General features: G+C 44.5%; 6 protein-coding genes and 1 long non-coding RNA gene across 10 annotated transcripts; 5 read left to right on the plus strand and 2 right to left on the minus strand.

The window, feature by feature from the left end:
• The first annotated feature begins 114 nt into the window (after window positions 1–114).
• LOC108161840 (TOG array regulator of axonemal microtubules protein 1) lies at window positions 115–9,495 on the plus strand. 4 transcript variants are annotated; one of them, XM_033393877.1, is made up of 10 exons: window positions 115–2,664; window positions 4,175–4,522; window positions 4,593–5,077; window positions 5,140–5,221; window positions 5,296–5,338; window positions 5,403–5,565; window positions 5,626–5,852; window positions 5,914–6,031; window positions 7,280–7,608; window positions 7,664–7,756. In XM_033393877.1, the coding sequence occupies exons 1-9, from the start codon at window positions 655–657 to the stop codon at window positions 7,560–7,562; spliced, it is 3,759 nt and encodes a 1,252-aa protein (XP_033249768.1). In that variant the 5' UTR covers window positions 115–654; the 3' UTR covers window positions 7,563–7,608; window positions 7,664–7,756. The 4 variants fall into 4 exon arrangements, with proteins under 4 accessions (XP_033249768.1, XP_033249769.1, XP_033249770.1 ...); XM_033393878.1 differs by having other exon boundaries at window positions 7,280–7,605; window positions 7,664–7,755; XM_017296203.2 differs by lacking the exon at window positions 7,280–7,608 and adding an exon at window positions 8,163–9,495 and having other exon boundaries at window positions 257–2,664; window positions 7,664–7,953.
• Window positions 9,496–9,574: 79 nt separating this feature from the next.
• LOC108161849 (RNA-binding protein 7) lies at window positions 9,575–10,657 on the minus strand. Its single transcript, XM_017296217.2, has one exon. The coding sequence runs from the start codon at window positions 10,442–10,444 to the stop codon at window positions 9,728–9,730; it is 717 nt and encodes a 238-aa protein (XP_017151706.1). The 5' UTR covers window positions 10,445–10,657; the 3' UTR covers window positions 9,575–9,727.
• Window positions 10,658–11,659: 1,002 nt separating this feature from the next.
• LOC108161844 lies at window positions 11,660–13,235 on the plus strand. The gene is made up of 3 exons (XM_017296210.2): window positions 11,660–12,562; window positions 12,618–12,831; window positions 12,955–13,235. Exons 1-3 carry the CDS (start codon window positions 11,743–11,745, stop codon window positions 13,163–13,165), a joined length of 1,245 nt encoding a protein of 414 aa, XP_017151699.1. The 5' UTR covers window positions 11,660–11,742; the 3' UTR covers window positions 13,166–13,235.
• Window positions 13,236–13,323: 88 nt separating this feature from the next.
• LOC108161846 lies at window positions 13,324–14,760 on the plus strand. The gene is made up of 3 exons (XM_017296211.2): window positions 13,324–14,181; window positions 14,250–14,463; window positions 14,526–14,760. Exons 1-3 carry the CDS (start codon window positions 13,368–13,370, stop codon window positions 14,737–14,739), a joined length of 1,242 nt encoding a protein of 413 aa, XP_017151700.1. The 5' UTR covers window positions 13,324–13,367; the 3' UTR covers window positions 14,740–14,760.
• A 136-nt stretch (window positions 14,761–14,896) lies between these two features.
• On the plus strand, window positions 14,897–15,848 carry LOC108161850. Its single transcript, XM_017296218.2, has 2 exons — window positions 14,897–15,003; window positions 15,063–15,848. The coding sequence occupies exons 1-2, from the start codon at window positions 14,917–14,919 to the stop codon at window positions 15,561–15,563; spliced, it is 588 nt and encodes a 195-aa protein (XP_017151707.1). The 5' UTR covers window positions 14,897–14,916; the 3' UTR covers window positions 15,564–15,848.
• Window positions 15,849–19,111: 3,263 nt separating this feature from the next.
• Window positions 19,112–20,601, plus strand: LOC108161851. The gene is made up of 2 exons (XR_001775515.2): window positions 19,112–19,558; window positions 19,615–20,601. It is a non-coding gene; the product is annotated as an uncharacterized LOC108161851 (long non-coding RNA).
• On the minus strand, window positions 20,013–22,444 carry LOC108161847 (glutamine synthetase 1, mitochondrial). Its single transcript, XM_017296212.2, has 2 exons — window positions 22,265–22,444; window positions 20,013–21,986 (listed from the first exon to the last, which is right to left on the minus strand). Exon 2 carries the CDS (start codon window positions 21,977–21,979, stop codon window positions 20,777–20,779), a length of 1,203 nt encoding a protein of 400 aa, XP_017151701.1. The 5' UTR covers window positions 21,980–21,986; window positions 22,265–22,444; the 3' UTR covers window positions 20,013–20,776.
• Window positions 22,445–24,880: the final 2,436 nt, after the last annotated feature.

Raw genomic sequence — 24,880 nt, forward strand, 5'->3', positions numbered from 1 at the left:
ACCAACTTGCCCGTCTACTACAACTTTTTTCGATCCATCTTGTGCGACTTACTAACTACATATGTTAATGTTGAAAATATATATTAACTAATGTATATTAAATTAACCCTTTGCGACCGTTATACTTTTACGGGTTTACGGTCATTTTGTAAGTTAGGCTGCATTTTTCTATAAAACCCCATAGGGTTGCGAGCTGTCGAAAAACAGAAGAAATTCACCAAGATCGTGATAATATTCTGTTGACAACATTTTTTGGACGTATTTAAGGGTAAAATGGTGGTAGCAAACTATCTGTTGCTTAGGAAGTTGCAGCAGAGCGGTAGCTCGAGGCGGAGAGCAGCGCCGTCATGCGCAGTGGATCGTTCTCAATGCTTTTTAGGTAGGCTCACAATGTCCAAATTCTAGCGTTGGCTACAAAAGAAGTCAGCAAACAGTAATATTCTCAGTCGTTGCTAGCGAGTTGAAAGTTCCTGTTGTGCCTCAAAGATAGATACGAACAGAAAATGAAAAGAAGGTGGCACAACCAGTCATAGGACAATTCGGACCGGATGCAAGCGTGCGTGACAATTCAAAATTAAAAGCAAGTGAATAGGCCGACGGCAGCTAGTCAGATAATTGCATTGCGAAAAGTGAGTCCGAAACGGGAGGCTCAATATGTTCTTTCGACGTATTTTGGAACGCAAAGATGGCACTAACAGTGTGCCGCTCCCTATAGCGACCACGGCAACGTCAGCGGCCAATAGCACTCGCACTCCGATGAATGACTACAACAGCGAGGCCAGCGAGAGTGTCACATACGTGAGTGGTACAACGGGAAGCGAAGTCAAGGACAAGAATAACAACCAGTCAGCCAGCGTGGGGGCTGGGCTCCTCCCACTAACGAAAATGCAACGACGAACAGAGGCTCCGATAGGTGCAGTGCAACTGACACCACTGTGGGAGCATATTCTTCGCACTCGCCGCCTGCCGGAAACCATTTGCCCCACCGCCATGTATGCAGAGTTCCACGAACGCTTACAGGATCCAGAGTGGCAGGTGCGCCAACACGCTCTGCGAGTTCTCGTCGACGTCCTTGTGGTGATGCAAGACAGGGCCGACAATCACATGGAGGAACACCAGCTGATCGGCCTGCTGGTTGAGAACCTGGGTCACCAGGCGCCCACCGTTCGTAAGGGGGCCCTCGACTGCCTACGAGTCTATCTTGCTGAAACAGCTATTCCAGAATCGGTCGTACTAAAGATTCTCGACACTGGCTTAACTCCCATGGAGTCTGACCACGGCCGACTTAGCTGCGGAGTCCTGCTTTCACTCCCCGCAATACTTCAATCGATTTTGCACACCCCCCAACGGCACTTCATAGTGCAGCAAGCTTTGCAGCGTGTGGTGGAACACTTGGACCAACTGGCTCAGCAGGAGATTACGCTGAAGGTTTTGTCCAAAATGAGAGAGATTTTAGGAGTCCATGAATTTGAAGCTATTATGAACGCGGTGTGCGGCCACACCGCCCTGTCCAAGTATTATCAGCTGTGTCAGGTATATGGAGTTTGTGAAAAGCCAAATCGCGCAGGAGAAGTCAAAACGGGAGCGTGGCGAGCTCTGCCGCGGGAACAGAGCTGGAGGAGCAGTAGCAGCTCTATCCATCCGTTGGACTCTTCGCTACAGCTGCAGCAACCAAGCTGTTCTGATAAAGGAAAGGTCATTATGGAGACGGAAATTAAAATCAATGACGACACTGTGACCATGCGCTTGCTGGAGGCGGATACCGAGACAGAAGAGTACGACAGTCCAGCTCGAGTATACTCCAAAGATATTGAACCAACAGAGCTTGTTTGCCGAGCACTGATGGGTAGTGCGAGGTCCCATCAGGATCTGAGAGAAGGGGCAGGAATAGTCCAAGTTATCAGCGACTCTGAATTGGACGAGCATCCTACTGCCGGATCTGAAACCAAGTCCGAGCCTAGCACGCCCTCTCGTGGGCTAAAGCGAGTGACCTTTGGTGGAGAGATAGTGAAAATGCGTACTCCCGACAGCGACGCGGCTATTTCCTCAAACAATTATAAACGAACAGGTCAGCCCATTCACGGCCCCGCTATAATAACGCTAGATGACTCCTCGGGGTCTCCTCGGAAATTTCCGATAGAGGGTGAACCTGTCGTTAGCATTCCAAGTGCACTCGGCGATAGCAAGACATCGGCACTGGTCGTGGAAATACCTTATGATAATACCAAACCCCTGCCTCTCCCATTTAGCTCTCAGTCTGTCCGTCCACAGAGCAACGTGCAAGCCGATCAGTCAACGACAAGTCCAAGCTCGTATAGCTCTCCCAAACATCAGACGGAAGAATCGAAATTGACTCCGCCGCCGCAATCACCTCTTTCCCGTAGTCGCAGCACGAGTCCAGCTGGAAGCAACAATATTAGTCCCAAAGTTCCGCACAAACAGATCGAAGTGCTTCACAATCTTCAACGGGATCCCTCACCGCGATCTCTGCGCCGCATCGAGGACATGACGGAGTCCGTTGCGGTATCGCCATCTCCATCCCCGACTCAATCCTTAAGAGCACGAACCACCTCCATAATGTCGGCGGAGTCACCAGTCACACCGAAATCGTGGGAGGACCTGGACATTGTCAACTACAAAACTCTGATGGACCTCCGATCTGGGGTAAGTTCCGAAACTGTGTCGATTAATCTACCGGTCAGTTCTGCTCCAGAAAATTGGCTGCCGCTGCCAACACATCACCATAATTGCAGTCGAGTTATTGTCCGAAATTTAGCATGCTCAGAGTAATTGCTCCTGCACTCCTCTCACAAAGTCCCTCCCATACTGTCTACATTGTAATACGAAAAATGAAGGAATGAAATTATACCACACGCTACCACAACGCAGCCTTTGGCTTGTACGGACTGTGCCGCCCTGCTCTTTTTTTTCTAACTGGGTCACTAGGATATATACAATTTCATATGCGTTCATAATTCTGCCTTCATAATGGCAGATGCCTGGCTTTACTACGTACGAGACACGCATCACTCCACCTCCAACGTGTAGTCGCTATTACTACTGCTATTATACTCGCATTGCCGGCCACTGCGACCCCTTGCTTACTAATGAAAATTTCAGCGATAAGCGCTGTTTCTGCCCCTGCTCACCTACTTGTATCGATGACGATGGAAAACAATGCGGACCGTGGCTGGTGTCGGACCCAGCCGCTGTATCAATGACCTATTAATTTTTGACATATACATTTCAAAGCAAAATTATTTGTTTGAAGAATTTCGTAAGCACTTTGGGGAGCGTGGAGTGGTACGGACTTTATATACATATACGAAGTTTTTGAGTAAGACCATATCCAAAAACTAGAAATTTTAAATTATTACTTGCAACTTTGTATCCTCACATAAATTCTTCACAACATAAAACGATTCTCATAGGAAAAACCACTTAAAGTATTGTAAAAATGGAGACGTCAATATGCGTCAGCAGTTTAAAGTTGGAAACACTATGTACATTGTACATACATACATACTTTCTGCCTGTGATGTCCCCCTTATCAATCTGAACTTTTTGAGTGCTGCAAAAAAGCTTGGGGATTCCGTTAACAGTTCATGCTATGCGGAATGGGTATTGGATTGGCTTAGAGCTGTAACTGCATAGTGCCAAAGAGTCCTCCGGCAGTAGCGTAGCTGGCCGGTCAATCATTTAAGTGCACGCGATATTCATAGCAGCTTGCCGGAACAAAAACAAGAACAGGAACAATCACTCACACCCAGCTTGCATATGCGACGATAAAATAGTAAGACCAACATTACGAAATGCTTTCGGATGAAGACTCTAGCGACAGCGGGCGCGGGCCGAAACCGAGCGTGCCAGGAAGTGGGTCAGTTCAAGCACAAAAATATAAAAAACATTAACCGAAATTATAGCGCGTACTAAATACAAACAGGTAAGAAAAGTCGCCTAGGAGCACGGGGACCCCAAAAATGGCACGGGTTTGGAAGTCAACTATCTAAAGTTGGCTCGTATTTCCACTCTCTAATGGCCAATGGACACTTTCGGGAAATATTTGTATTGCATGAATATATATAATTTGCGAAAATAGTGTAAATAGGCAATAAAACACTTGCCCCATACAAATGAACAGCGTGCCTATAAACATCGTTTTCTTTTTGAACAGGACTGGCGACATCGCTTGCAGGGATTCTCCCATCTAGAGCTCGCCCTAAGCTCTTCGGGCAATTTAGCTCAGGTGCAGCCGTACTTGGACAGCTTGCTGCGAACATTACTCTCCTCGGAGCGACACTTTGACATAGCTGAACTCAAACGTGAATTGCTGGTAAACCTGATCACACGCCTTCCGCTGGACAACTTGGAGGAGCGCACCCTTCAGATTCTAACAGGGCTGTGTCGCCAAGGCACAGCTGGGGCGAATCGAGTCTGCAAGGCACTAATGCAGCGCCTGCCAGCGGGCACCATTGTTGCCAAGCTTACTGCACCGGAGTTCATGCATGCCAAGAGCTCAAAGGTAAGTTCATAACACGTTCTACGTTTCCACGAAACTAACGATGCGCGTTTTTTCATCGATCCGACCACAGTTCCGCGATCATGCCCTCCAAATGTCTATTTTCGCTTTGATGACCTTTCCTGGCACATGCTTCGACATCAACCTGCTGACGGCGCAGACAATATACTCCTCGTTAAATCGCAAGCGACGCGTGCGCCAGGCGGCACTGGAGGTACTTGCCGTCTTGGCTGACATATCATCTGTCCAGCAGGTTCTGGCGATTGTATCCGAAATGGCAGCAGGCGTGGAGCTCGGTCCCCTCATGCTCGATGCTACGAGAATGCGTCTGTCCCGCCTGCAGTTGCCCATTATAACGCCGGACAGTTCCGTCTTGTTTATTTTCAACCAAACTGAAAAGCCCGGCAACAGGCGCGGTGCAGATATTGACTGGATAAACCAAGGCGACGGCTCAGCCTCACCAAATGCCATCAAAAGGCGACGCATGCGTGCTGCGAGCAGACAGCGGGTCGTCCAGGAAAGCACAGAAGCAAAAGACAGGACAGAGACACTCCACAGGTTAGCAGTGGAAAACTTAATAACACCCCGTACATTATACTGGTAGAGGCTTTTAATTTCAGCTTTACTCACGTCAATGAGAGCCTGCATCGACATTCCTTCCACTCTCCTCCAGAAACCCTGGACATAGCTACTAGCCCCAATGTGAGTTCAAGTGTTAGTTTTTCCGATTAAAAAATCTCAAAATAATAAAAATTATATTGTTCTTTTGCTCGTAGGACTTTTCTCAGAGATTAAGTTTTGGAGCTAGGACAATGCATGGTAAGATTTGGATATTGTATGTATAGATCTTTCAAGTAATATCTGGTCGTCTCTCCCAATGAAGGAAACCTTATGGACCGTCGCATGGTGGGCAAAACGTGCTCAGATACTTCGATGGATGGCCGAAGCACTGACAGCACGGCAACCACGTGCAGCAGTGGGAGCACTGGCAGCTTTATACAGCTAACATCCCGCACTGGGAGTCATCTTTCAGGACCCAGCTCAAGGTAGTGTATCAATAGCTTGCAAAGAGAGTACTTTCAAGATTGAATGCACATTCCTTAAAGATTTCCCGCCATGAACCAACATACGGATTTTGTGAACAATTTTATGCGCAGCATGCAGAGGTCTACCACGTCCTACACATTGGATGGTCAAGCATACCCAAAAGTCAGCTATACGAATCCTACTAAATCGCACCAGAGCCAGATGCTGCGCAAGAAGCTGCAGCACCAGCACGCCTTCACGCTTTCGCAGCAAAGCAGTAGGACACGAAACACCGGCCAAGCACAAGGCAAGGAAAACATCAAAGCACTCTTTTAACTTTTTTCATATTTATGTCATATACTCTATAGATGGAGAAATACTCAAAACTAACGAAATACGCAGGAAACAGCAGCGCAGCTTTTCCATTGATAACCTACAATCACCACATACGTTGGGAAGAGAGTGCGCCGGCGCCGCAAAACCAGAGTAAGTGTTGCCTCCATATCTCAATTCACCGGACCGGCATCAAACCCCACACACTTCTGGTCAGCTGTACAAAGCCAAAACCACAACCCCCACAATTTACCCATACCCATGTTTGTTGACGAATGTTAACCTACATATTTGAATGCCCAACTCTGATATAGTCTCGAGCCCCATGCGGGTTAACCATTAGCCGCAGTTTTTATAGACGAATTTACCGGTCGCGCCTCACCCGGCTCTCGGTGCACGCACCTGAGTCAAAGCAAAGACCCTTAGTCTTAAAGGTGTCACGTTATTTAACCTAAATAATTTAAATGCGCAGTGGAGCTCGCGTTGGTGATATTTAGGGCTATGGCAAGGGAATGTGGAGAACCGAACAACGTCGCCTGCGACAAACCTTCAATTGACCACTGGCGATTCGGCTCCCACTGGACGCATCTTCTGCCTTCCCAAGAAAATCAATTTTCCTTTGTTGGGCTATGACTTCGAAAGAAAAATTCCAGAGCAAGGAGTAGTAAAATTCATGAACTTACGTCTAGAAACTTTGTCTAAAACTTCCTCAAGATGTATTCATGTGTATAGTATATGTACATATGCATATTTCCGACCTATTTCGGAATATTGGTGAAAATGTCACCTCTTCAGATACATACTTACCTACATCCTACGTACCTACATCCCTCACATGACAGACTTCGGGTAGAGGCAGCCAGCGGCTAGCCCATAGCGAAACGAAGAGACCCGAATATGACTAAGTTGGCGCTCGTCTGCAAACCAGAATGGAGTGTATAACTGTGGATACGGCGACCGCCTGGTCAGAAACATGGCTAGTTCGTCTGGAAGTTCGTCGCTAGACCATTCTGCGACCTTTTCCGTGGCTTTTCCTTCTGGCTATTGTGTGGGGGTGGGGGGCCCTTAAGTTAAGTGGACGTGTAGTGTGTGTGTATTCGTGTGAATTCTTGGAAAACGCAATGTCCTGTTTTCCATTTGCAACTCTGGCTTTGTTGTGGATTCCAAGTATGGAAATACAGAAGTACGTGAATAGTTGTGGGGGCAGCCCATTGTCCAAATGGTCAAAACTACTTCTGACGAGCATTGCAAACAGTCTGCACAGTGGTGTTGCTTGAAGTAGTTCACTGTCTTTGCGTTAATTGTCTTCGCGCTGGTATTTAATTTGTTTTACACCGAATACGGGTTTTTCAAGTGAATAGTTGAGTGTAGTAGTGTAGTATAGTATTCCTTAAAATGCAGAATGCATTTTCCTGTGGCGGACAGGCGTCCAATCTACTACGTCGGACACGCACTCTTCTCCGCTCTGGCTGGGCGTATATTTGCCAAAAGGCAATTGACGCGCATTCAACACTGTGCGAGGCTATATCTTACAATCGCAACAATCAGCTTTCCGGCACCTGCTGCACCAACACGGCGCCAGTGGATAGCAAATGTCAAGAGTTCAGAAAATCGATGCAAATTGATACAGATAGTGAACATGTCGATGATAAGTCGACCTGGGAAGTGTTTCAGACACCGGTAGATGGTGAAAAAGACAATGTGTATGCTGTGCTCCCGTCTGAAGAGTTGTAAGTTATTCAGTAAGCTATTTCCCATTTTAAGCTCTATTCTTACCTCTTCCAGTGCAAGCGTTCGCATTGGAGCAGATCCGGAAACAGTTCGGTCATCGACCTTAGGATCGCAGACGGACAAAGGAACTACGGACGGGTCCCCGCTCTCTGTGAAGTCCACAAGCTACTCACAGAAGTCAACAGCCTCGGCCAAATCAAGTAACAGCCACTGTGAGATGGACAGACGACCAACAAGTCCGGCTCGGAGTGGCGAAAGCGTTGATAAAAAAATGGAGGTCTTGAGTCTGGAGCGCAACGCGGTCGAGTCCTTTGGAGAGCTCGTAGTGGATGACATTGTATCAAGTAGGACTACCCATTAAAACAGCACTCTTGTTTCACACACTTATTTTTTTCATTACGTTTTCTTTTAAATAAATTAGAATTTTGCGGTTTTTTATCCTCACAATGTCACTAACATTACCGACACATGATACGATATATAACAATGTTTTCACTTTAACAACTTGTTAATAGACGTACAATTTTAATGCTCATCTTCAATATATTTACAGACATAGAAGAGGAAACGGAACACCTGCCCCCTGAAGACACACTGAAACGTAACGAGAGTGTCAACAGTCTCCACAGTAAAACAGAAAGTATCAAAACTCAGCTGGAAGACGTGTCACCGCAACTATCAAGGGCCCAATCAACAAAGTCGCTGCCCATTGAAGAAGACATTGAGGGCAGCAACAGTTTCGTGGTGGTCGAAGAAGTGCAGCATGAACTGGAGGCGACACCCACTGAGTCTTCGCCTTTAAAGCAACTAGAGGAACCGTTGGCAGCAAACGAAATGACAACATCTGCGAATCGTACAGGCGGTTCCTTTACCTCAAAATCGGGACCTTTACATGATAACTTGGTTATGCAGCCTCGCAGCATTTCCCTAGAGTCACTCTACGGAGTACGCCCTGCCTCGAAGCAAGGCTCTTTGGATAATACCAGTACAAGTACTACTGACAATACTTCGCAGTCAGGCTCGCAAATGGGGAACATCACTGTCAGAGGGAAGACTCAACACACGCCGCTTAAGCAAAAGTCAAAGACGTCATATTTTTTGCGCGGGCAACGGCGCGTCTCGCCTGTGAAGCAGGCCATCAAGATTTCACAGGCGGAGCTATTCCCCCAAAACATGTCGCGCTTCGAGAAGCCTCGCGAGGCCCTACATAAGACCTTTGACCAGCTAGACTCCAGCAACTGGGAGATGAACATAGTCGGCTTAAAGAGCACGGTTCGTCTGATTCGCTGCCATGCCGACTTTCTGGACAGCCACATGCACATGACCTGCATACAACTCACCCGCTCTGTACGGAATTTACGCTCTCAGGTGGCGCGTGCATCCTGTCAGGCCGCCGCTGAATTGTTCAGCTTAAAGTCCAAGTATCTGGAACAGGAATGTGATGATCTGGTCTGTGCACTATTGCATCGAACCGCAGACACAAATCGCTTCATACGTGCGGACGCAACTCACGCTCTGGAGTCGATGGTGGATCACGCTCAGCCAGTAAAGGTATTAAATATTCTTGCAACCAAGGGTGCACAGCATCAGAACGCTTTGGTACGTACTTCAACGTCCAAGCTACTATTCCGACTAGTCGAGCGACTAGGCAGTGATCGCATATATGCTATGGGCCGCGAGAGCCGCGATAAGTTCTTTGTGGTCGGCGCCAATCTTCTGCTTGAAGGAAGCTTGGAAACTCGCAGCTATGCCAAGTCCTTGTTCCGCGCCCTGTCCGAGCACAGCAGTTACCAACGACTCTTGCTGGAAGTTATACCATCGCGCACGTATAGGAATGTGGAGAAGACGCTAAGAAGTATAACACGTTAGCTCATGCATACGCAATAGTAAACATCTGTCATCTGAACAGTTTAACTCTATTCTCCTCATTTATACAAAGGAACTTTCAAATGGAATGCAAATTCATTGATGAAGGGCATTAGTGTGATGTTATGATTTAGACCTCTGCTTTACGATACATACAAAAGTTTATATCTAGATGTTTGTAAGCGATACTTAAAGACTAATAAAAAAAAATTGTTACATTAAACTGATTCTGATTTTATTGGAGGCATAGGCTCAAAGTAATCTTCGCTTGTTATTGTTGCGTTGATCCGAACGTCTATCATGCTGATGGTAGTGCTGAGGATACGGATGTGCCCTCGGCCGATTGCGATCCATAACTGAGCTGTCGGAGCGGCGACGCAGGTCCCCATTATTGTACTTGTTGTTCGCGCCAGAACTTCGATCATATGGTCTGGCACCGTGTAAGCTGTGACGACCGTGGCGTGGTGCTCCAAAATCATTAGGTAAATGACCGGGCAACTCGTACATGAACGGGTTGTGTAAACGATTTTGTCCAAATGATGGCGGCTTGACCTTGTCTGCCCCTTGCTGCTTGATTGTAACCTTTTTTTGAAACAATTCCAAGCCCTGGTACAGCTCCAATGCAAACGGAACCGCAGATATTCGCTGATATATCACAAACCCAAAGTTGCGCTGCCGTCCAGTGTTGTCCGAGGGAATGCGTACACCCTCAATAGGACCTGCTTGCACGAAAACTTCGTACAGGATTTCCTCTGTAACGCGTTGGTCTAGATTTCCACAGAACAAGGTGCGTTGTTCATCATCGTCCTCGTCATCTTCGTCGTCCTGTTCTTCTGGACCCGGGGCCTGGTCGAATACACTATTTTGCGGATATTGGTCGTAGGGCTGCTGACCCGCTTGCATTGCATTTCTATAGCCATATCCGTTTAAGTCTTGCATCATTTGTTGCATTATTACTTGCAGGTCCATTGTTTTTTTCTAATTTTTGTTTTTCACGATTTTGTATTGTGTATTGTTGTATTTATTAGTGATGTATATATCGATATGCGCGCTATACATCAATGCGATGAATTTAGATTACAACTTAAATGCCAATTGATATGTGCTACTTTTCTTGAACTGGCCAAAATTTGAATAAGATACGAAAATTTAGAATCACCAGAAACACTTTTTTGGATGAAATTTATTTTATTTTTCTGTTGTTTCACCTCATAAGATTATAACCCGTGACATTTGAATCAACTATCGATACACAGGGTTAAACACAGAAAAAATACAAGTGTTTTTGTGCGATAAGTGAAAGTTATCGGCATTTTATTTTGAAAAATTCTAATTATTATCATACAGGTCTCAAAATTTACACATTAGGCAGTAAACTCAATCATACGCCTTTGTTAAGAATAAATTCTGTTCGATTTGTTTTTCTTTTTGTCCTCCCTACATTGTTTTTCTGATATTTTTGGTCTAAGATGAAGTTTTCGTGCTGCCAGATCAAAAAAAAAAACATCACAATTGTTCGAGAGTCCCTAAAAACAGTATCATCCCTTGAAATATACAAAAAATTTCAACAAAAGACATTATATATCGATATAAATTCAATGTCCTCTTATATTGAATGCATGGAATGAATGACACATAGATATTGAACACAATGCATAAGCATCTGTGATAACAAAGACATTTTAATTAGGCATCCACATGTTGATGTTACTGATTGTTGCTGATGCCATAGTTGCCGCTATTGATTGAGCAGCCTCTTGTAGTACTAGCTTTACACAATTCATCTCCCATCAGCACCTCGAGTGATATGAATGAAGCGTTCTATTTAGTCAGGGGGACTGAAGGGTGACCTGCTCGCCGAAACAAACAGAGCACCAGAAATAAAAAAATCATTTAAAATGTTGACACCTACGAAATACCCCGTACATATGTGACGAAATTATGAAGGTCCCTAAGCCGGTGCAAAAAGGTTCTTGATAGTTAGAGCGGTGGAAAACATTTCCTTATGGCTGTCACGTATACCCTGCGAGAACCAGGTATCATTCTATAAATGTTATCTGCTCCACTTGAGCCAATTTTTCGCCCAGAGCCGACCGCCGCTCGTTTAGTTAACAAATAATTTGACTACCACACATGCATTTAAGCTAAATAATGCTATAGGAACTACACATAAAGAACCGAGAGTAGAAAGCACGTTGACTTCGCTCAGTCATTCCCATTTTTCAATCGTCATTGACTGAGAACGGAGCAGCACAAGCCGATCCGACATGGGAGAAGTTCCGAAAATTACGGATCTACACAAAGTGATCCAGCCTTATTTGCCAGAGGGAACCACGTTGGAGTCATATTCTAGCTGTTACTTGACCAAGCCTGGGGATAACTACGGCAGCGTGATGTTGGCTATTCAGGCACAAATCAAGGATACTGATATTGAAGTACGGGAGTTGCCGCTGATAGCCAAGCTTCCACCTGTCACCAACGAAATTTACTGGCAAATCTTTCAGCCCGAAAGAACCTGCATCACAGAAAATGCTGTCTATAAGTATTTAGCACCTGAGCTGGAAAAGCTCCAGCTTAAAGCTGGTGTCTTGCCCGCCGAACTCTTCGATGGCTTTCCCCGCTACTATGGATCCCGCATCTCTCTGAACGACAGAGCCACCAAGGTGGACCGGGACGCCGTACTTGTTCAGGAAAATTTAACAATTCGCGACTATAAGCCTGGGAACCGTCACAAGCCCTATGATCTGGCGCACACTGTGCTAATTCTCCATTACTTGGCCCAGTATCACGCCCTTCCAATTGCCTTGCGGCTAAAAACCCCACAGATATATGAAGAGTATGTGCGGCCCTACTTTAAAAAATTCGACATGAACCTTAATATATCAGCCGAAGAGAAAGATTTGATGAACAATGATATCCTAACTGACATCAAATCTGCGACCAATGGTGATGAAAGTGATGTCAAACGTGTCAAAGAGTTGCTAGACAAATTCGATGCGTTTCAAGCTGGCAAAGACGTGGAGGATGGTCCTTTCACTACGCTCGTGCACGGAGATTTGTGGATCAACAATTTAATGGTGAAATATGGTAAGGTGCGAAAATTGTTTTGAAAGGATTAATTTTATAGCCAAATCCCTTCCAGACGATGACGGCGTTCCGGTCAAGCTAAAAATTGTCGACTTCCAAATTGCACAATATGGGTCTTTGGTCCACGATATAATATTTTTACTATTCTCCAGTGTGGATACAAAGGTTTTGGATGAGAATTTCTACAATCTGCTAAAAATTTATTACAATGCTTTTATTAAATCTTTGCGTGCAGTCGGTGTGGATACTAACAGCTATAGATACGAGACGTAAGTATTTTCCCAACAGACAAGTCCAGATAAACTACTTACTCTGTAGATTCAAAACATCGTGATATGGTATATTTTACTTAACATCAAAACTCAAATTTGCATTCGCATTTCCATTCTCAGATTCCTCGATGAAGTTCATAAACAAGCACACTTACAGCTTCCCCATGCCATTTTTATGATGAAAGTTATTTTGGCTGACAGCAGCAAGCTGCCAACAGACTACAAAGACGTGGACCTGACGGTGTTGACTAAGAACACTGGAGCTAAGGACATTGTAGCTAAGTTTGGCGAGATCTTGCGGTTGGGGAAAAAGTTTAATTTATTCTACTAAGTCACTACAGATATAATTATGCATATCGAAGTCATAACAATACCAAATAAACATTTTGCTAAATCACGAGGCGACGACACCTTTCTCACACCTTTCTGTTATCAGAAATCTAATCAGTTAAGGCAAAGACCCCTTGAGATAGAAGCTCGCTCCGATCTTGCTGTCGTACATAACCAGAGTACCAATTAAGTAGTGAAGCAGCATGGACAGTTTACCAGATATTTGCAATCTTGGCCACGTGATCGAGCCCCACCTTTCCGGAGGAAGCCTTCGCAGCTACCAAACCAACAGTCTGACGCAACCGGGCGACAATTACGGCAGCGTTCTGCTATCAATACGCGCTCAGGTGCTTCGCCCAGATGGAGAGCTTTATGAAGAGAATCTGGTGGCCAAAGTCCCACCTACAGATCCAAAATTCTGGCAATTCATTCAGCCGGAAAGGACTTGTCTCACTGAAAATGCAGTATATAAAATACTGGCGCCTGCCTTAGCCACACTACAGGAGGAGGCGGGAATCCCGCAGGCTGCCAACTTTGACGGATTCGCGCGATACTACGGCTCACGGACATCGCTTGATCCGAGCTGCCAGCTGGTGGACAAGCATGCCATATTGGTATTGGAAAATTTGCGAAGCAGCCACTACGTCCCAGGCCAGAGGCTGCAGCCCTACGATCTATCTCACACATTGATGGCGCTTACATACATGGCCCAGTTTCATGCGCTTCCTCTTGCATTGCGGCTACTGAAGCCACATTTATTCCAGGAGCAGATTAAACCTTTCTTCGACAAATTCGATTGGCATGCGGCGGCGCCAGAGTCGAAGGCCATAATGAAAGCGGAGACACTAGAAGACATACGAAAAGCGACCAACAATAACGAGGAGTTGATATCCCGCGTTAAGCAATTGTCAGACGAGTTCTTCGACTTCCTTGCAGCTCCCTCAAACATGCCGGATGGACAATTCACTAGTATAATCCACTCGGACTTCTGGATTAACAATCTGATGTTCCAATACGGTCAGTCAGGCAGGAACCCCTCTTTTTAAAAGTACACAAGCATCTAATATACGTAGTTCTTTTTTCAGGCCCCTCTGGCACGCCCACTCACTTGAAAATAATCGACTTTCAAACAGCACAATACGATTCCGTTGTGCATGACATAATCTCGTTTCTGTTATCAAGCGTTGATATGCCTATCTTGGAGCTACACTTCGAACACATGTTGGAGGTCTACTACAAGGAATTTATAAGCTGTCTGGATCGAGTGGGGGCAGAGGTATCAGGATACAGCTACGAAGCGTAAGATAAGGGAATGAAGCCGTAAGAGATTGTGTTTAGTATTGTGTACCGCTGCTCCACAGATTTCGGGCGGAGGTGAAACGTGTTGCTTACATCCAGGTGCCCCATGCCATATTCATGACGCGATTTATCCTAGCCGAGAATGTGAATATGACCACCGAGCAAAAAGAACACCATCAGCTGGCCGAACTTCTGAAGAACACGGGCTCGGAGCGCATATGTCACAGACTGAACCAAATTCTAAGCATAGCACAGCAGCTCGATATATTGTACTAGACTAATCAATGATGCTCCCTCGTAGTTATTATTGACTAAATTGACTAAATGACTGATTATAATGTGAATTTGATGGGGTAGCTAATTGTCACATTTTGCACTCGATACAACTCATGTTTGTCAGTAGTCGAATACTCATTGGGCTCATTGTGTTTTATCGTTGGAAGCTCAGAGAACATGCGATTTGCTTGGAGCACTCTTGTGTGCATCATCGCTTGGATAATGATGATGTTGACTGGCCACCTAGAAATCGAGAGCAAGGAGGTTTGTATTCGTGTGTCCTCACCAGCAGAAGTCTAACCATATCAGAACGCTCTCACTAGAACTGTTACAACGTGATTCTAACCTACGCAAACTGGACAGACGACCGTCCCCGGTTTGTAGTGAACATGACATTTTCGAACCAAACTGGGATTGGCTCCCTTACCACAATCAACGAGGAGATCGCCTCGCCTGTGTCCCGAATCCTAATCGTTCAGCGCTCCAGCAAGGAGAAGCCCCGCACCATATACAATGCCTCCACCAGATTGTGCGACTTGCAAAATGTTTTCAACTCGGTCCCGCTGTTCAAGCCCGTCAAGGACAACGTGCTGAAACAAAGTAACTACTCACTCAGCTGTCCGCTCACCAAGGGAACCTACGCCATGAACAACATGCGTATCAATCCAAAGAACCCGCTCCTGGGCTTGCTCTATCAGCCGAAGCACTCCTTCACGGTAAAGGGAGGACTATATGAGGAGCTGCCCCGCGGCCGGATAAGGCCGTTGTCTACTTATTTTATGGCGGGCAAGGTTATAAAAAAGTCCTGTGGTGCCAACGAATGAGTCGGCAGGAAGAACGTCTTGTCTCAGCAAAATAAATCAGCATTCAACAAAAACACCTGTCCTGCTCTCGATTACCTCTTGTGGAACTTGTGAAAATGCATCGCTCCAGTTAATCAAGGAGATTGATGTCAATCACAAAAGGCCATGCTGACTGTGTGACAAATTACTTGGACGTACATTCTGTATACTGCTACATCCCCAAAAATATGCTTCCCCAAATTAACAAACCGATTCAATTTTATAATAATAAGTGATGAACAATAGTTGTTTAACAAAAAATAAAAATGATCAATACAAAATAAAAATTTAAAAATAAAGCAGTCGCCTACCTCCTTAAAAATTTACCTAATCCTAAAGAAAATATCTTCATTTATCGGGTAAAATTATTTGTTCATTAAAAGTTCACATGAAAAAGCTTTTAAAACGGCAATAAACTGAAATAAAGGTCTGAAATTTCTCTTTTCGCCTATTTTGAAGGTTGGTTTGATTTAAAGTTTTTCTTTGGATCCTTGCTGCTTTGTAGCAACAGCTTTTAAAAAGGTTGATTCGCTTTTACATACGAGTCCTATTGTGCTTCCAAGCTAATTATCAGAAATCGTAGCGACCAAACCAATATGGAGCGAAAACTACTGCGAGTGCTCTTATAGGTCTTCGAAATAATTTTGGGATGCCTAATGAGCAACTGGAGCAACAGGGAATGGAATGGGATGCAGTTGCTACAATTTCTGTGCTGGAGGGCTAAATTGAGGAGCTGGACTGATAAGTGAATGAACTCATGGACTTACATATATGAGTGAATGTGTAATAATGAACTGTACGCAGAAACAAAGAAACAAAGTATCCCCAAAATTATTAATATGCACGTAGATAGGTTTAAAATGAGGTTAATTATATCTATCTGACTAGGAAACAAAGAAATGCCGATGACTGTGATGCGATGCTTGTGATGGTTCAGTTCAGTCAACTTTGGTATCATGTAAGAATTCTGCAAGCTGCATAAACAACTCTCCAGTAAACAGATTGTCCACTTATCGCAAGTGCCATATCAGCTGGAAAGAAACAACAATCAAGCTCTTCGCAGAAGAAAGTGTATTTAAGCACAGCATAGATGAATTATCCAAAAATCCAAAAATTAATCCAAAATAGGACATCCGAATCAAAACACATAATTCGAAATTAAATTAAAGCGCAATGCCCGGGTCTGTGTCTGTGCCCGTCATCGCTTCTGCTTTTGGTGATTGCCTCGGTGAACTTTGTTTCGTTCAATGCGCCAAGCCAATCAGCTGAAGAACAAGATCACTTGGCGGACGCGTGCGTGGTGCTGATGACGCAAAGATTTCCACTCGCGTGTGCTGCGCAGACAGAGAAAGTAACGACGAGCACGAATGCAATAAATAAATCAGGGAAGAACGCTTTTCTCAGATTTTTAAATTTTTCGTAGGACAAGAGGGGTATTGAATTGTACCGGGGAAAAAGAAAACAAAATAGGAAACGGACAGGGACAGGGAGCAGAGCCTAAAAATTTTCGATTCGCTAGCCATTCCAGAAGACTATATGACGTGAGGTTCTATAGAGCGCTACAGATTAAATATAGCCCCACACATCACGACCAAAATATTACGAATGGCGTGAGCAGTGTGAAATTAGATAAATAGGCCAGATAAAAAGTTATATACAAAGCAACTAATCGTGCGGCCGTCTGCTTTAGCGGAAGACCACGCAATATCGACATCCACCGCAGATAAGGACGAAGACTCGTCTTAGAGAAACAAACCATTCCTAAAAAAATGGCACTCTTCCCAGGTGTTGCATAAACACGATACGTGAGAAATTTATTTTTGCACATCAGTCGCAGGATATGCCATTCCACTCGAGTGACAAGTCACACTGCGATTCCATAATCAAACTGTGACACTGCGCTACTGCCATATATTTTTCATCGAGTAATCAAATATGAGGGGCTATTAGTAGTCCTATAAACGGTAATCTCAACGAGCAGTTGGTACAAAACCAATTGAAACAATAAACCCAACGCAGCCCCCAGCAACGATCGCAACACCTGCACCTCCATAAACAGGTTTTGGGTGTTTTGCTTTTGATTTTTCCTTTATTTTATTGTTTTTACTGCTTTTACTGTTTTTATTACTCTGTCTGTGACGTAGCCGACGCTATACACTGTAGCTGTAGATCTGGTGTTATCAGTAGTTCGTATTTTATTCCGCATCATCCTGCTCTACCCAAAAGGGCCTATATAAGTTTCTTGACCCAGTTTCGGCTTCGCTTTTTGCCATTCGATGCTGGCGTTAGAGAGTCGATCACATATGCATACATATAGTACACACTGAAAATTAATGGGGGTTAAAGTTCTCATATTTCTGGCCTCCGCTGTTCAGGAGCAGGTCGATCAGTAACACATCACGCACCATGGCCGTGCGCCAAAATTTTTTAAATTTATATTTATTTGTTCGAACACGTACATATGTACATATAGGTATAAATGTGCGTATGTGTATAAAAGAACAGTTGTCTTCTCTGCATACAGAACAGGGACATCGATTACATCAATTAAATTTCAGAAGTAATTCCCTTGCCAATGCGGCAATGTTTTTATTTCCACCATGATTTATAACCATTTGATAACGCGACCACTGATAACCAACCACGCCAAAACAGATAGTAACAAGTGCTGGTCAGACTTGTGCAGGCGGAAGGAGCATCTTATCAGCTGTTTCGGACTTTAAACGCCGTACAAATGAACTGAATGTTCAAATTATGTTTCATTGCTTAATAAACCGCCCACAGCCAATGTCTTTTGCTCAAATAATCTCGTTCAGCAGTAGGCCTAAAAATGAAATATGTATTGCCGACTAAAACATTTGCAATGTAGAAATGCAATGTACTTTTGAAAATGTATATTTATAAAGATGTACAAATGTATTTCTTTAGTCCTTATCACAGAAAAGCCGACGATAAGATTGTGGACATTGAAAATACATTTCTGTTCCTTTATTTTGTTCAGCACCAAAACACTTTTCAGCTTATCATTTGATATTATGCAAATGGGCATACAGAAGGAATTGGTTAGGCAGCTGAGCATAACTGGATATCCACAGATATCTACTGCATTGTAAGATGTTGACATCTCGAAACTCGTTCCATGAATTTAGATGAACTTCATTAACGATCTTGCTATGGATTTCGGTGCGGAACTCTCAAGTTCTGCGTTCATAACAAGCCTTAGTCTTGATTATGATTGTTTATGGGAATCTACAGTCTTATATCTACACACACACACACTCACACATAACGCTGCAACAGCAAACGGGTCTATGAGGTTAAGTGCTTGGCCAAAGGAATGTTTCCGGCCTCATAGAGTATATAGACCCCAAATTGCACGGGTTATCTGCCCTGCTAGGCAATATGGTTTTCATATATTGGAATCTCTGAACCTAGCACACTCAACTCAGTTGCAGTGCTTTCTCTGGCTCTGGCAAACTGATAATATGGTGTGTGTGTGTGTGTATTCAGTATTATGATGAACAAACCGCCTTATCTTTTGCGAGCTTGCGGCCCGGTCCCATTACAGTTACATGTCCCGTAATCCGCGGGCAGAGTTTTACCAAGGGCATCAGAGCCAGCCCCGACAAACAAGGCGAAACGCGCACTGCAATATGTGAATGTGAACAACGAGTACGAAAACACACAGAACGGTTGGTATAAAGGTGATGCAAGGGCCACAAGTGGCGGCAGTCCAAGGCAAGGCATGAAATCCACATGGTAACGTGGGGCGGAGGCAGAGTCGGGGTGAATAAGCACCCTTTAGAAACGATTAAGGCCACCCCTCTAGGGTCAATCAATATTTGATTGTCATGCGTTAAGGTGCCCTGTCATCAGCAAAATGCACTCGAAGTCCACATTATCAGCTGTGTGTATGCATCGCCAATATACTGCATGTACTAGATGCAGTATACATGCAAACTACTGCATGTTTTCTCGTATGTATTTATAATTTCATATCGAAACGCAGGCACTCGATCTTCAGAACTTTCAGTGTCAGCCCATGCGACTCATTTTAAGGTATTGGTGGGAAAACTTTCCATTTAAATATATACATACAAGGTATTGCTTTAGTTTTACGTTCGTTCCCCTCGTGCTACTTATGCAAACCAGCCGTTCTATACATACATATGTATATGTATTCCTCCACTGCTTCTCACAACAATTACAGCGTGTCGCTTTTGAGAGCTCGCCAGAATAGAATGAAAATAAATTAGACATTTAGTAATGGGTATTTTGTTTACAACTTTGTGCTTTTTACTTGAAATGTTTATATGAATTGCATTGGAATTCTTGATTCTTCAATGTGCTTGTACTAGAGATACATAAATACATATAGAATGTTGTACAATGCAATGCTGGCAAACAGTGAAGATCGACAAGTCTGAAGTGTCTTGTGTACGATATTGTATATATTTTCAATAAAATTGTTTTCAACAGGTTCTACTCAACAACAAACACTACACTACAAACAATATTCATTTATGCATAACTTATGCATGTATGTGAGGATATGCAAGTGGTTAATCAATATAATATTTGTCTAATTTTCTGATACTCATTTCATCGAACTTTCATTTTCGCAGGGGTATTGAGGAATTCCTGGCAGGCAAATCAACAAATAAACAACTCAAAAGATTGCACAAAACACTTGCATGGAACTTGCAATTACAAATAATACTGGACCGAACATCATGGAGATGTTCAAAACCAATTGTTTCTCTCTTCGTTTATATGTACAGATGTGCATATGAACGTTTTGCATAAACGTAATTTTAAAATTAATTTATTAATTAGTTTAAAGCAAGGATAAAGTTTACATTATTTGTAAAAATATTAATGGCAGAATATTTTCAAAATCTCGGGCTCTCTTCATTAGTTCACGCTCAGGTTCACTTTTTCAGTTTTTGTTTCTGTTCTGTTTCCCTCCTACACTTCTTAAATGCTAACCACACGCTACTCGTGCTCTCTGCTTTTTGTCTTTTTCACACAAGCAAAATTATATTTGCTCCACTCAAAATCGAAAATTAGCCAAATTATCAGCCAAACCACACGGTTCGGCCCCGGTCTGCTCCAAAGTTCAATTATATGCTATGTACAAGAAAATTTTACGCCCACCAGCAGCCTACAGCCTACACACTCTCTCCCCCTCTCTTCTACTCGTTCAGCAGGCAAGTGCGCACCAGGGCGCCACACACGGCGTACGGGTCGCAGTTGGAGCTTGGGCGACGATCCTCGAAGTAACCCTTGCCAGCTGTCGCAACGCCGCGCGGAACCCGCACACTGACGGCACGGTTGGCCACGCCCCACGAGAATTTGTCGATGCTGGAAGTCTCCAGGCGGCCGACCAGGCGCCGTTCGTTGTCCTTGCCTTCCTTGGGGTCGTACGCCTTGATGTGGCGCTCATGCTGCTTGCTCAACTTCTCGATGGCCGCCTCGATGGCCTTGATTCCGCCGTCAGCGCGCATTGCCTTGGTGGAGAAGTTCGTGTGGGCGCCAGCCCCATTCCACTGGCCCTCCATTGGCTTGGGGTCAAAGGTGACAACCACGCCGTACTCTTCGGCAATACGCTGCAGGATGTAGCGCGAGACCCAGAGATCATCGCTGGCCTTCAGGCCGTTGCTGGGACCCACCTGATACTCCCACTGGGCGGGCATCACCTCAGCGTTGGTGCCGGCAAAGTCAATGCCTGCGTACAAGCAGGCCACGGTGTGGGCTTCCACGAGATCTCGAGCGTACACACGGTCGGCACCAACGCCGCAGTAGTAGGGTCCTTGGGGTGCTGGAAAACCGTTGTCGGGCCAACCGAAAGGACGACCATCCACATCAAGCAGCGTATATTCCTGTTCAATTCCAAACCAAGGCTCCTGGTCCCCAATCTTGTCAACGGCTGCCTGGAAGGCTGCGCGTTTGTTGGAGGGTGTGGGCTTGCCATCGGCGCTGTAGGTGTCGCACAGGACAATGACATCGTTCCTGCCCGGCTTGAAGGGATCTCGGTAGATGGCACGCGGCTTGAGAGTAGTGTCCGAATTCTCGCCATGTGCCTGATAGGTCGAGCTGCCATCGTACTGCCAGTCGGGCAGGTCCTCCACGGAACTTGGAACTTTGTCCAGGACGCGGTCCTTCAGGCGAATGTTCTCGCCGGTGCCGTCAATCCAGAGGTAGGTGGCTTGCACTCGATTGGCAGGCGTCTCTAGATTACGATATCGCTGCAGGATGCTCTTGTCCAGGGCCGTGTTCGGGGAATTCACCAGGAACGTGGACCACGCTGTTTTTGATGTGCGGAATAGACGGAGCTGCTGTGTTGCGGGAGCAACAAGCTCCTTTTTCAGGAAGAGTCCGGCCACGCGGAATGCCATGGTGATGCTTGATTGAGAAAATGTAGAGAAAATTATTCGTTTACTTCTGTATTGCACTTCAGATAGAGAGAGATAGAGAGTAAGAGTGTACGTCGAACTGTGTAAGTGCACCAGTTCAAGGATGATTGATATGTGGTGGACGCGAGATGAGGGTCTCAGTGCTCTCCAACGTTCAGTCCTACTTTTCCGCAGCTTGTTTTTATGTAATTACTTTTCGCTCAGCAATTTATTTTTCCTTGCACTAACTGAAGACTGAGTAGGAGTGGGTTTTTTTATCAGACTTACTTTTCACTTTTTTTTGTCCACTTTACGGTTATATATCTTACTAAATTTTTTCTGGTGGTGCAGGGCAGGCTTTTGTGAATTGCGGGACTTGCGCTGTGGTTTATTCCGTTGCTGTGGGAACTGCTGCTGAGGACACCCAATCAATTCGAGGTTTGGAAGGCTTGTGTCTGTGCGACAACATTCACTTTTCGGTCTCGGTCTGTCTCAGTTTTTCTTTATCGCGTTTGCAGCTGGCGCTCACTGCGGCAGCGGCAGCGGCAGCGGCAGCGGATGAAGTCTCCTACAAACAGACCCAAGCAAGCCCCAACACAAGTGGGTCCAAAACAGACAATGAGCAGCATATACACGCATACACATTCGAGCACCGCGCAGATAGCGTTGGAAGAGCACCGAATACACAAACAAATTTGCTCTCGCCTGTCTGAGAGCGCAGAGAGAACCAGAATATTTCAAGGCTACGAGATTAGACTAAATCTACCGTTACTTTAACAAATGTAATATGTGCATTGGTTGTGATGAGTAGATATGTTTGTAATATTTTGGATACATACATATGTATGTATGTACACACATATGTTTTCTTTCTTTAGGTGTTAACATTTGTATGATTTATGGATGGCAAAGACAATTTTCTTAGGAAACAGCAGTGGTACACTGTGTATGTTCTTCTGGGTGTATTTTTATTTAATGCACTGTACGGTGTACACAATATTTGCTCTCACTTTCGACTCTCTCTCTCTCCCTCTCGCCATCGTATTACAGCGCGGCAGGGAGAGAGCTAAGCATTAAAGAGATGGTGGTGGTGGTGAATGCATGCGCTCTCACTTCATCGACCAAAACGCTCCTAGACCCATTTCTGGTACAAAGTTCAACACACGCATACATATTTTACATAAACAAGATATTATTGGGGCTGTTGGATCAGCTGTTATTATACATGGTGACTGATGAACGTTTCTCTAATGATAGTTTTCCGATACAACGAATCAGTACAGTTTTTTTTTTTTCGTTTGAAAGAGATTTGGGGAAAAATCCATTTGAGTTTCTCAATCTAAGAGTGGTTATCAGAGACCCCGGCCAGAATTTGTTATGTACGCTGCCATCCTAGATGCGATCCACCATAACCTGTTGCATGCTTTTAGGCCTTTTACGGTGGGCTCGGTGCTAAAAATTTCAAATCGTATAGTGTTATCTAGGGGTTTTTGCTATTAGAGCAACAGGCACTGGCGGCCATGGCTTTCAAAGTAAGAGCTTGAACAACATCGACTCCAAAGTATGTACAGCGATACACTCGAACACAAAACGGAGTGTGGCCTATAAGCTGCTCCATCGCAGCAATCGGCACGTCCTGATCCAAAAAAAAGCAAATGGCGGGAAACAAGCTTTCAAGCTGTTTTCCGCCTGTCTGACATAACATTTCCCGAGCTTCAGGTCGCTATAACAAAAATACAGCAAACTAAATGAAAATCATACATACATACGTACATACTGTGAAGTGAACCACAAGCTCAATATGAATATGTGTGCGAGTACGAATTTCCACCATCCATCCGCTGTATATGCAATGTAAATACATACTTTATGTAGCTCTGTGTGTTGGTGTGTGGCATGCCACTGTGCCGCCTGCATCATTTTCAGTCACGTCACTCGTACTAAGCTTTTCCAGTTGTTAGCATCGTTTCCAATGGATGGCCGGCTTTAGTTGCCTTTCGCAAGCCACAAGGAAAGTTTAGGCCGCTGATTGAATTGCGGTTGTTGCAACAACAAAGATAAATTTTATAATTCAGTTTTGTTTTCCGAACGTCTCATTGAGATTATAATTTGATTATTTGACTCTTTTGGCCAAAGCTTGCGAAGGCCACTTGTTGCTCAACCTGTACCCTGGACCTGTGGCAGGTTTTTTGTGGCTTCTCCAAGGGTTGATACCCCATTACCATGGACTATAAAAGCTGGAAGCAGTTTTTGGAGAATAATAACCTGTAAGTAGTAGTCACAGCAGAGTGGGGTTTTAAACAAAATGTACCCCAACAAGTTTATGCGACTTCAGAGCATTTTTATGAAATGAAATCAGTTGCGAATAACCCACAATGTTCCCCGGCAAACAGCAACAAGGGCCAGAAGTGAAACCGGTTTTTAATCCCTGCCAATCGTTAAGATCTCCGCAATTTGAAAACCTCAACGCGTCTTAATGATTTCCACGGTACGAGTCATCGGAATTGGCGTCTGTCGAAATACATATGTACATATATAAACTTTGCATAACATTTATGGAACTTTTAACTGGAAACGACTGCACCCCTTTTAAGTAAGCTATCTTGGAGCGAAATTGACAAAATTTGCAAAGGAAAACACGAAACCAAGTAAATTGTGGCATGTGCTTGGAAAATGCCTCCCATGTTAACACACACTTTGTACCTCTTTTCACTTCGCGAAGTCGACAAAATCCACCAAACCGGTTTCCCTTTGCTACATTTTGCAATTCTCCTACTTTGATTTTTGATGAGTGCAGCAATGCTGCGCTTTTAGGAGAGTAAGCTCAGATGTTTGGCTTTCAGAACATGGTTACATGCTTAAACCGAGTAATTCTCAGCCAAGGCCTCTCCTCACTAAACTGAA

Source organism: Drosophila miranda, chromosome 4 (genome assembly GCF_003369915.1).
Source record: "Drosophila miranda strain MSH22 chromosome 4, D.miranda_PacBio2.1, whole genome shotgun sequence".
Classification (NCBI taxonomy): domain Eukaryota; kingdom Metazoa; phylum Arthropoda; class Insecta; order Diptera; family Drosophilidae; genus Drosophila; species Drosophila miranda.